This window comes from Mercenaria mercenaria, chromosome 7, assembly GCF_021730395.1.
Source record: "Mercenaria mercenaria strain notata chromosome 7, MADL_Memer_1, whole genome shotgun sequence".
NCBI classification, from domain to species: domain Eukaryota; kingdom Metazoa; phylum Mollusca; class Bivalvia; order Venerida; family Veneridae; genus Mercenaria; species Mercenaria mercenaria.
The window spans coordinates 57,629,661-57,642,716 of record NC_069367.1 but is presented as its reverse complement, the minus strand read 5'-3'; the positions used below and the strand labels follow the sequence as shown (position 1 = coordinate 57,642,716).

Genomic DNA, 13,056 nt, shown 5'->3' with positions numbered 1-13,056 from the left:
GAGTTACGTTAAATCCAACAAACATCGTTTAGTCCGAAAAAGTTCCTTGTTCATTTCATAGAAATCATCCGAGCCTTCGTTCACGCAATCTCAGTGTTAACACTGATTGGACAGAATGACTTCGACAATCTACAATAAACTTCCCCGTAATAAATAACTTTAACCGTGGCTTATACAATTAAGATGGTGTATCAAATAACAATGAGATAACGGGAACGAAAGTTCGGAAGATTTCTACGAAACGGATAATAACAAAAAATGTAAAATATACCTACAGCGCACCCCTCGCAAAAATGTATAGGACACGAACAAGCAGTATAAATAAGTTTATTTTCACAGTAGCGTAATATAACATAAAGGTGAAGTGTTTGATTATAGTTTAAGAGTGCCAATATAAAATAGTTCGAATATAATTACGGTTATGGCGAGACTACAATTAATTTTGAATAAGCTAGTGCTCGGATTTTAGCTGAACTCAAACGTTTGTAAGTAAACTTTAAGTAATAAATAATGATATTTTTAGAAATAAAGCAAAGAAATTTCAATCATGATTTTTAAACATTCCTTTACTATTTTTTAATAAAACGCATCTTCACTTATATTTGATAAAACGCATTTTAATACATAAATCAATTGTTAATTAAGACAGATGGGTTATGTCTTACCGAGATGTTAATGTAAATAAGTCAGGATATTTCCTAAAAATAGAAAATAAGATTTTATTACGACATTCCAAATAAGATTTTAACGATTTTATCATCGGCTGCGTTTGGACGATCGCCTATTATACCGAACAATTCATCACCTGTTTTCTAACAGAAAAAAATGAGTTTGTAAAGTGATTTACAATAACGAAAAAGCTTATTTCTATATTATTGTTTTTGGCATACTGTCCGATTATAAATATTTCATGACACATTTCCAGTTTCTCAAATGAAATAAATTTTCCAACTTGTCACTTTCGAGAAACCGTTTTATACTTACTACTACAATGGCATGTGGAATGGGTAGCGGAAGAGCAAAGGGGACAGGTAAAGGTCAAGGTCGGGGCAAAGGCGAAGATGCTATGTTTAGTAAGTATACAAAAACTAATCAATATATATATATATATATATATATATATATATATATAACAAATAAAAAAGAACCCGGAACGGGAACAAAATATCGTAAAATTATAAAATGACTTCACACGCTCGCTTAGTTTTTCTTAAATTTTAATATAAAAGTCACAAACTAGTTTCGCCGTGAATGGCTCATCAGTGTGTCTAAATATATAACAATAAGAGAAAAGGAATTAATTCAATAGAAAATATATATATAAAGAAAAAATAAACAACACTACATGAGTAACATTATATGACAATGAAAAGACTCGGCACAAGATTGAAGTCTATAAACCAAATAAATAAAATTACTTCTTTCCTTTCCAACATATATATATATATATATATATATATATATATATATCATTGTCAAGTATATAAATATATAAGAAGAAAAAGAAGAATTTATTTCAGATTCAATAGGCCATAGGCCCATGTGAACATATACATGAATTACAATTACATAACAATAGCAAGTCACGTGACAAAAATTGTGTTGATATAAACCAGCTTTAAAAGTGAATGTATAAACACAACGTTCTGCTCAAAATAAATAGCAACGGGACATTCTTAACTAGCAAAAGTAAGAAAGATTAAGGGTTCAACCACTGGCACCAGATCAGAAAGAAAATGCCTCCGTACGTGTTATACCCTACCCCTAGGTATTCTATAAGAACCATGGTCATGAACGGGAAAGTGCACTAACCCGTTTCAATCGTACATTTCTCAACTTAAACGCGCAGTTCGGTGAATGTGTACCTAGTATATTGAACAAGCGATAATTTATCTTCCATCGTGCACCAGTCACATTGTCTCAATATTCCATATTGCTGAGATTATCAACATATTTTATGCTTTCGTCAACGTTACAGAAAAAACTTGCTTGAACTTCCCTAATGAACATCCGGTCTAGAGGTCACGGCAGTGCGCACATGTTTGGCGAAACGTAAACAAACAAAAACAGATTTTAAAAAAATCACAATTTTACACTAAAACTCGAAATGATGAATGAAATTCATCTTGTATATGATCTTTAATTTGAAATCGTACATTGGTCTGCATCTGTTCTGTATATTTTATTCATTTTGCACATTTTGCTGCATTTTCACATTTTAGCGGACACGTGTAGTAAAATGACGATTGACATACATTTTTACAACAGCCAATCAGAATGGTTTTGTAATCTAGAACGGAACTTCACCAGGGAAGTTCAAGCAAGTTTTTTGTGTAATGTTGAAATTACTATAAACTACGCGTTGTTTTTTTAAGATAAGATGTATTGAAAAATGTGACTGGTACACAATGGAAGATAAATTACCACTTGTTTGATATCCATAGTACACATTCACCCAACTGCGTGTTTTAGGTATGAAATGCGCGATTGAAACGGGTTAGTATATTTTCCCGTTCACGACCATGGTTCTTATAGAATACCTAGGGGTAGGGTATAACACATACGGAGGCATTTTCTTTCTGATCTGGTGCCAGTGGGTTCAACTGATCGTCAAGTAATTTACTGTATGCGGAGGTGTCATTTCTTATTTTGTTTTGACTAGCTGAGTATGAGATTATATCAACACAAATTTACATATTTGTACAACATATGAATATACAATACTACATCGCTATCTTACACATATATCGTACTCAACATATGTAGAGACAAGGTATAATAACAAAATATATTATGTGCCATATATAGTGTTTCTAATTTCAAACGATTTAAATATGTATATACTTAAACGCTTAATTACATTTTCATTTTTACACTGAAACAATTGTTTCAATTTAAACATACTTGGTCTAATCCAAAAGTACCTGTTGATGTATTGTTTACGTAAATCGTAAAAGGATGAACATTCTAAAATGAAGTGAAACTCATCTTCAAGTTTATCACAAACTGTGCATTTTCTATCTTCTAATGGAATACTTTTTGGTCTATGCCACCTGCCAGACTCAATCTTAAGGTTGTGAGAGGAAACAACTCACCTGCTGAACGCTATCCTAAATTTCTGTACGTTTAAACATTTTAGAAAAAATTGAAAATCAAAATCAATAATCTCCCTGAAGTAAATTACTCGAGTTGAATTTTCTAAACGATCGTGCCATAACTGAAGACTATTGTCATGGAGGCGTTGCTTGAAAATATGTAGGAAAACATCGGAATTACCAACTCCCTGTGCAAGCCATACATCATGGAATCCCATTGAAGACAGTAAGTCTCGGACTAAAGTAACCCAGGAAGTCTTATTTGGATGTATATCTGCATCAGCCATTAACATGTTATATACAATTTTATTATACTTATTATCACTGCTACATATAAGTTTAAACGAATATCTAATAATTCTAATGTATCTATGATTAATAAGACTAAATCTTCCTAAGATACCATATACAAAGTCGTTCTGTGTTGTGCGCTTAACTTTTAAAACTCGTTTACAATACAAAGTATGTACTCGTTCTATGTTAACAGCATTATGAAATCCCCAAATTTCACAAGTCTTAAGAGTAGTTAAGAATTGGTAAAACGAGTTTATCAAACAATTCTAGTCTGTGATTAACAGATACATTTGAAAAATTCAGTAAGTATCTATTTAATTTGAAAATCGCCTTTTGTGCTTTACTAGCCAACGTAATTTGGGTTTCACTAAATGATCCACCTTGTGTAAATACTATACCAAGATACGAGAAAGACTTAACTATTTCAATCTGTTCATTATCAAAAACAAAATTCAAGTTCCTCGGTAACATTCCCGATATATATATATATATATATATATATATATATATATATATATATATATATATATATATATATATATATATATATTACTAGTGTTTTTCATCCGTCAATATATGTTTGATTGGATAATACATAGTTATTGTTCGAGGAATAGGTCTGCGTTGTGTTTGTAAACCTGTAAGGGATTTGTGAACAGAGCGGAGCGAGAGTAACGAGCAAGGTTTATAAACACCATGCAGACCTATTCCGGAATGATAACTAACTTATTTGTAAAACGATTGTAACATGTATATATGATTAAAAACAAGTACAAGTAATAAAAACAAATTTCCCAACTTGCTACTTGTAAAATATTTGTCAGCATTGAGGACATGACATTTGTATTGCATGAAAACTCCGTGCACATTTCAGAACGATTGAGACGATTATAGTCTCCCTCTCTGGTATTTTGTAACTTTTTTTAGTTAAGATTTAATATTATTTAGTTCTTTAATTTGCTACTTAAATATACCATGCCGTATCATTACATTATTTAAGAAATACGTGCCATCCATCTCACTTAAGCCAGTAAATGGTGCTTTCCCATTACGTTACACACAAATTGCGTAACTGGTTTCTCTTGTATATTTTTGGTAAAATAATATTAGCAGGCTGAGCATTTCTTCCAAGGGTATATTTTCTCCATCGGGGTAAATAATATACATCGATCGATGTAAACCATAGAAAACACTAGACTTTTAATATCTTGAATGTGTAAAAGTTTGGCTTTTCACATAAAAAATGTACACAGTCGTGTTGATACATGTATATATGTTAACTAAATCAAACTTATAAACTATATAACATATAAATGTTTGTACTTTTCTAAAGATACTTAAACTTTTGTTGTCTTTCTGATGTTATTGTATTTCCCCTATCCGTGAAAAATAATTCGACCAAGTTAACATGCCCAAGTTACGCGCGCGCCAAGACGACAAAACAAAATGTGCTAAGAACCGCGCGCACAACATCGAGTATATATGAAAACCCTCTATCTTCTTGGAGTTTGAAGGGTTTTTGTTAAAGTGTCATGTTTCATGAATCATTCTCCACTTTAACAAATCTCAAGATCAGTTTAAAATTGAATGTTAAACTTTTACAGCTCAGTCATGTTTAGATCAAGTTTCAAGATATGTAAATCTGGTCGAAATGTTTACAAAATTGATAATTTTATTTACGGAGTCAATCACGCGCGCAACGTAAATGACGTTTATGGACTTCTTATGCTTCTGCTGTAGTGTTACGGTCGCTTACGCATAACATGTACGTTTAAATTCAATTTCTGATTACTGCGTAAGTGTATCAACTCTTTGGCTCAGTGGTTAGCACCCGAGCGACCCCGGTTCGACGGTTCGAATCCCGCTACAGGCACTTGGGATTTTTCGTCATAAAAATATTCGTAACAAAAAAGCCGGTAGTAGGTAGTATTGAATACGGTTGTTTAGACTTTCGTAAAACTATTTTTCTCTTTTTGGCGGCCGTAAAAAGTCGCCCCGACTTCATCTCAGTGTTGTTATATTTTCTGGTCCTTCGGGATTATTGATTTCAACTCATTTAGATTTGAAGATTGAATACCGCTTAAACCGGTGCTAGGGGGCGAGGGCAGTGTTGCTTTTTCCATTACTGCCCATGAACAGACTCAATCAAACCGAGTCTGCAATTTTCACTATTTGCCTTGTTCTCGGTGCTTCCGAGGGATCTACTGTCCAGATTTTATTTACTTTACAACAGCGGGTGTTAAGTGCTGTGTGGCGGCCGTAAAAAGTCGCCCCGACTTCATCTCAGTGTTGTTATATTTTCTTGTCCTTCGGGATCATTGATTTCAACTCATTTATATTTGAAGATTGAATACTGCTTAAGCCGGTGCTAGGGGGCGTGGGAAGTGTTGCTTTTTCCATTACTGCCCATGAACAGACTCAATCAAACCGAGTCTGCAATTTTCACTATTTGCATTGTTCTCGGTGCTTCCGAGGGATCTACTTTCCAGATTTTATTTACAGTTTGTTTCTCACTTTTCGATCTTTGCAACATTTCTTTAAATAATTGGCTGTAGCACAAATTTATATACAAACTGATATGAATATTGGATATATGTTTTATACAAACAATAGATAAACAATCTGGTTCTAGTGACTTAAAATCCTATTCTTTGATACTCTAGACGGTGGAACTTTGATTGGTTTGCTTGTACGGGTTAAATATTGCTTATTATATAATACATGTTTTCTTTATGTTATATTATGTTCATATGTCATTAAATGCATTCAAATATTTATGTTTTCGGCGGTATACATGTAGGATGTTTTTATTTACTAAATAGTTCGACGAAAGAATAGGTCAAACACAATTAATAATGTGTTTTGTGTTTGTATTACATCTAAAAAGAACCATTGTGACTTTATTATAATTATTTAATCACATTGTAATGTATCAATAACACAGAAAAGAAAAGAGCCACTTAAATTATACTGTGTACTATCTCTTTTTAGTAATTTTCGATGATGGATTGTTATTATATATTATCTTGATTTTGGCAATTTGAAAATGAAAATTAGTCATTGAGAATCAGTGTGTTTTTACATATTATTCTTCTCATACGTATATCATTTTACGTTTCTTTTACTTAAAACAGTATCATGATAATACTAGTCGAAAAAGTTCTGGCTACAAATTTTACAAAGATATTTATATCTAATCCCCGACAATTTATAGGATAAGAAAAAAAATATTATAGTGGCATGTGCATTGGTATTGTCATTACACACATCGATGTAAAAACATACGACACAATGAAGCCTATAAGTTATTTCATTATTGCAGAAAAGAAAGTATTTTGATACGATTAAATATAAACAAATACAAGAAATACACGCGATGTACGTTTAATGACCTGCGATTATAGTTAAAACAGTAATAAAATAAATAATTTAATGAACCATCAAAATTACAAGCATTTCAAAGATGCTTTGAGATTTTAAGCTGATTTTTCTCAGAAGTAAATTATTAATAAATAAAATGAATTAATCATACCTTTTCTTCTGTTATCGAAGACTACATATATCAATATTAGTTAAATCACCCAATACAGGAAGTGCATTATATTCAACAAAACTGATACAACAGACAAACGAGTGGGCACAAATTCAAACCAAAATTGATTATACATATCAACTTCATGGTAATATTAAAGTTATACAAATTGAAGCATCAGTATTATTAGCAAACTGAATTCTACAAAAAATGAATGCTAATTATAGTACAAAATTTAATGTGACATAAAAATAATCACACGAAATACCACCAGCTGTTTTGTAGTCAAACCTGTGTTAAAAAACCACCTCTGAATAGAGACCACCTGACTCTAAAGACCACATGTTTTGTTTCCGATGTTAACATTTACAGTGCATTTTAACCTGTGAATGATGACCACCTACCTATATAGGCCACATTTTGGCTCTCCCGAGGGTCGTCTTTATAGACAGGTTTGACAGTCTAATAATGCTTTGTGTCACTACGATATATACATAGACAAAATAGTTTGCTGTTTTCCTAGAACGGATGTAATTTTATTTTCAGTTTCTACACGCATACTCAGCATTTAATAAATAACGACCGATCTTATTTTTTTTAAATTCAGAATCAAATTTTGACAACAGTTTAAAAGCAAAACATATATAACGTTGTACCAATAAAACTCTGACACGAAGACACTTGTCTAAAAGATAAATAGATAGATTGAATTTATTGTCGTAAAATAACCAATATAGCATAAAACAAAAAATATCCATTGTCAACATAATAAATATGAACGTTAAAGTGCAACAGTAGAAAAAATATAATCAATATCAAGGACAGCACAAAAAAGAGCATACAACTTCTTTAGTTTGAATTGATCATATGACATCGGAAAGGCAAATTTAATATTCAAGTATTGCACATGTTGGATTAGACTTACATGGCACATGACTTTAAAATTTGAATGTATTATAATATCACAGAAAGTTACTTGACATTGAACAGGTAATATGACGACTCATACACTAGACTAAGAACTAGATATTATATGCCAGAATAAAAAAATACCAGATACAAGGACTAGCCTGACACAGTTTGAATAAAATGTTTCTTCACAACATTTTCAAAATGATTACGATTATGTATAGATCTAAACCTTGACGGTAACTTGTTCCACACCTGACATCCATTAAAAGCGAAAACATTCTTACCAAAAACGTTACTTGCTAAATTAAAGTGCTTACGTAAATAGCTTGGGGCACTATTATAGTGTTTCTTATGAACATGACCAAGGAGTAACCAGCCAACTTCCTCGAAATGAGCCCTTCCAATATCAGTACGAGGACTGAGATTAAGTAGAAATAAGATACAGACGTCCGTAAGGCGAGCAATTTGAAAAATTTTCAACAGACGATTTTTACTACAATCAGGATTTTTCACAATTAGATGCTAACGCATGCGTCCAGAAACTTAAATAAAACAAATTGAAAAGTTTTGTGCATTTCGATATTGAAAACAGCATTCAAGAAATTTTGGATGAAAGTAAATGGTATGTCTGCGCATGAATAAGAACAATTTTCTCTTTCAGTTCTTATTGGTTATGTCATCGTGTTAGTCTTACTAGGACTTGTGAAGTTTGTCGTTGGTAAGTATGTTCATAGTACGGTATCAATGCAATATTTACATCTATTCAAAGGTTTATTTTATATACTTTACATTTTGATAATTCTAGCATATCTTAATGTATTATATTTTCAAAAAAAAAGGTTTCTAAGTAACATTTGTGCAGTAACCGAATCTCAGACACACACACACGCACGCACGCACGCACGCACACTTTGTGCATATCATACAATACTGATAGTGGAAGGATTGTTAAGGAGTAACACCCAGTCTCTTGTGTTAGATGCTATACTAGCTTACTATACATTATGATATAATGGGGTTATTATAACAGTAGCTTGATCTGGGATACAGTATTCGGCTCTCGTGGATTTTGCCAGATCGGATCTAAAGAGGCGCGCAAGCGCCGAGTGTGATCCGACCTTGCAAAATCCACGAGAGCCGAATACAAAGTTTCAGATCCAGCTACTGTTATAATGACCCTTTTATTATATACCTTTACCATTTTGATTCTAGTTTTGTTCTTGAACGAAATCTTCAATGTTTATCGATATTAAATGGAACTTGGTGAAGTTTTTATGTGCCCTATTTATAGAACTGTGTCAGATTATGCATATTAATGAAAAAAGTCCGGCAGCATACAATACGGAAGGTACAATACGGAATTTAAAAGGTAAAATACGGAATTTTTGTCTGTTCATATTTAATTGTGGAATACAAGTCGATTTTTTTACAGAATTTATATAGGTACTAGTATATAATAAAATAATATATATATATATAGTCTTCTTCAATAGGACTGGTTTTCCGCAATGGCTGCCCAGCTGACAGCGCAATTCCAGCATTAATAGCCGGAACAGGTGGTGGCGAGGCCGTTATCGATGCTGTTGTAGGTTGCGTTGGAAAACTTGTTGATGCCGCGAAGGGTGGTGTAACAGTTGTAGGACGTGTTTTTCTTATTGTTGAACACCTTATAGGCTTAATTTGTGGTTAGTGAGCATTGTTTTAGTTGCAGTTACAATAAGCAAAGTGACTTGTAAGATTCTTAGATGAGGACAAAATAATGTCTGAATTTTGTATTTTCGGAAAGCAAAACTTTTTAGAATAATCCTCAAAGTATATTCTTCATAGTGTAACTGAAATACTGTTGAAAGTGACGTTCACTGTCCTACATTTATCTTTTTTGCAGGAAGCATTTATATCTTTCACAATTATGCTTATTTATCTGGTGGTTGTGATGGTGCCGAGGAATGTTGCGATCAGCATTTTATGAAGTTCGCTCTCGGTGTCACTATTATAGAATGGATCCTTATACTATTTTGCTGTTGTTGTTATGGTTGTACTAAAATGTAGCAAGTGCTAGGATATATAACAATTGCAAAGACTATAGTCTTTATAAATGTATTAGGACTGCCGTGTTGAACTTGAAACTTATTATAATTATTACAGCTAAAAACATTGTAATTATATTTGATGACAATGAATTTTTGTGTCACATGTTGTGTAAACCAATGTATCACCATTGAGAACAATAAATAAATAACTTTGGCTAAAAGATCAAAACTTAATAACGTTTCTTAATGTCGTTAATTTTCTTCAAAGGAATGTATGCATTATTCTATATCATCTTCATGCATTACTAAACTTTCTATCAGGGCCTCACTACAAGTTACAAAATAACTGTCAGTGTAAGTCATGAGAAAAGCATGCATATTGTATATTGAATACAAAGGGATTTAAACAAATGTAGGTCATATTTTTTCCCTTAAACCTTATACCGTCTCCTTGGAATACTGAGAAAAGAACAACAAAACTCACTATCATTTCAAAAATTCATATTGAAATTGCGGAAAGCACTTGGGTCGCATACTGACCAAACTACATGTGTACATATAACATATCATCATCAAATCATAAATACAGCATCAACAACATAAGCTCAGTAAACTTAAGTCCCATGTTTATCTTAATGTTCATAAACACTTCCATTTGTGTTTATCATAATGTTCATAACGCTTCCATTTATGTTTATCATAATGTTCATAAACACTTCCATTTGTTTTTATCTTAATGTTCATAATTATTTCCATTTGTGTTTATCTTAATGTTCATAAACACTTCCATTTATGTTTATCATAATGTTCATAAACACTTCAGTTTTCACAATATCTTGCTCATGAACTTGAAAGATTAAATTCACATTTCCTATAACTCATTTAAGGAATCACATTTCACTGAAAACACAAATTACAGTCTACACAAATTACTGTGTAAAATACACACACTACATTCTGGAGTTATAGCTTAATCTATCATATAGAAATCAGAGCAACAAAGTATGCTATAACTAATATACCTTAAACACATGTTCATAGTGAAATTATCATATTCGTAAAAATAATCATACGCTATGACGATAATGATGTATACCATAAACATTACTTGTCACAAGATTTGTTTCACCAATTTTAGTTCTTTGTATTCTAAAAAAAATATATATATACAAAAATTTAACGTGTAGAATGGTCAGTGTCCCAAAGCTGAACTGACAACTACATTAATTACCGTTACGCACGAAAACTTCGTGCGATAGAACGCCACCTGGTGGAGACTACATACGATTGAAAGGAAAATAATTTCTTTCTAATTCGTCTGCTCAAACGAAAGAAATTATATTTCCCTTAAACCTTATACCGTCTCCTTGGAATACTGAGAAAAGAACAACAAAACTCACTATCATTTCAAAAATCATATTGAAATTGCGGAAAGCACTTGGGTCGCATACTGAAAAATTAAAAGAACGGGAAGCCGCAGATAATCAAATGCCTAAATAAATAAATTGGCGAAACAAACGTGGTGGTTGCTCTAAAATAAGATAAACAAAAACAGCAAACTCCTAATCAATAAAAATCATCACAAACCTAAAGCACTCGAAACAGACAATCTTTCTTCAAGATTATCTTTGATATAGCCATCCTTGGCACTTTCACTAACCCAACGCCCATGGCGCTTGAACATCCTATCTTTTACCGCGTTATTTGCTGCTGCAGACGCCCCACCAGATCTTAATGAATGCAAACAATATTGTGAAATATCACTGACATGTGGTAAGAAAGCCGCTTTAAACTGATCACGTCAAGTTGTATAAGACATAACTTTATGTTTTTTCCTGACTTTGTAACCTTTATCGGTACCAGTTATGTTACAAAAAAGAAAATCATCATCGATTAATCCTGCCCATTGAATATATAACTCTGTGTTGTACACAGGACATAAACAAGTGCCAGTCTTGGCAATCATTATCCATGAACCATCTCTATATTTATCTGTTTTACTTCCCTCAACAAAAATAGCTAAATATGTATTTTCAAAAATTAAATCTGATAACCTTATATTCAGTAATTCAGAACTGCGCATAAAACCTGCAAAAGCTAACAATGATGCACAAATAATTATTTGGCTTTTTAAGTTACCAGCTTCGAACAATCGATTGTACATAGCTAATAATAAATCAACGGTCATAGGTAGCTTTTTATTCGTAGGTTTTTCCAAAATTCTCTTGGCTGCTTCGAGAACATTGGTGACTGTCTTTGAATCTGTTGGAGACTTAAAATCACAAATGTCATGATACCACTTTAATGCATAAAAAGCTGTAATTATCGGACTTGGAGTGTTCGCAGTTTGAATTAAAGATGTAAGATATATGGCCACAAGCAAAGCCTTGGCGGGCAAGATGTCCCCACTCCCAAGCCCCCTACACAAAGCCCACTTTTTCCGACGAAAGAATGCGTTCTCATACTTTTAACACGTATTATCTGCTCTTGGTCTACGTAAAACGCCAGGGAGTAGGTCCACCTTGTCCGGCAACACTTCCGGAAGCTCTTCAATTTCCTTTTTATGACACTGCAAAAATAAAATTTAAATTATCATGTCAATAATCAACAGCGAGAACGGAAACAAATCTTACAGGTCACATACATGTTATTAGGAGGTGAAACAAACACCTGGCAGAATAGTATCGCATTTACACGACAGAATTATACTGACTATTTTCTATCATTTCTGAACTTCTGAGACAAAGCTGCCCTGATAACTGCCTTCAAAACTTATCATGATTCTTTCCATGGCAAATCTGCCTTCAAAACATTTCATAGCAAAGCTGCCTTCAATACTGTTCATGACACTTTTCATGGCAAATCTGCCTTCATAAAACTTAGTGGCAAAGCTGCCTTCATAACATTTCATGGCAAAACTGCCTTCATAACATATCATGGCAAAGCTGCCTTCAATACTGTTCATGACACTTTTCATGGCAAATCTGCCTTCATAAAACTTCGTGGCAAAGCTGCCTTCATAACATTTCATGGCAAAACTGCCTTCATAACATATCATGGCAAAGCTGCCTTCATAAAATTTCATGACAATGCTGCCTTCATAACATTTCATGGCAAAGCTGCCTTCATAACATTTCATGGCAAGGTTGCCTTCAACACCATCCATGGCAAAGGAGCCACGATGACGTCTCGC

At 32.8% G+C, this 13,056-nt stretch overlaps 1 protein-coding gene across 2 annotated transcripts; it reads left to right on the top strand.

Moving 5' to 3' along the window:
- The first annotated feature begins 312 nt into the window (after nt 1-312).
- On the top strand, nt 313-9,970 carry LOC128558624 (uncharacterized). 2 transcript variants are annotated; one of them, XM_053548484.1, is made up of 5 exons: nt 313-485; nt 967-1,073; nt 8,495-8,551; nt 9,327-9,518; nt 9,719-9,970. In XM_053548484.1, exons 2-5 carry the CDS (start codon nt 992-994, stop codon nt 9,880-9,882), a joined length of 495 nt encoding a protein of 164 aa, XP_053404459.1. In that variant the 5' UTR covers nt 313-485; nt 967-991; the 3' UTR covers nt 9,883-9,970. The 2 variants fall into 2 exon arrangements, with proteins under 2 accessions (XP_053404459.1, XP_053404458.1); XM_053548483.1 differs by having other exon boundaries at nt 315-485; nt 926-1,073.
- The last annotated feature ends 3,086 nt before the right edge of the window (nt 9,971-13,056 follow it).

Coding starts and splice junctions, on each gene's coding strand:
- LOC128558624 (XM_053548484.1), top strand. CDS start 992: ATGGCATGTGGAATGGGTAGCGGAAGAGCAAAGGGGACAGGTAAAGGT. Junction 1,074..8,494: donor AGGCGAAGATGCTATGTTTA/GTAAGTATACAA, acceptor TTTCTCTTTCAG/TTCTTATTGGTTATGTCATC. Junction 8,552..9,326: donor ACTTGTGAAGTTTGTCGTTG/GTAAGTATGTTC, acceptor CTTCTTCAATAG/GACTGGTTTTCCGCAATGGC.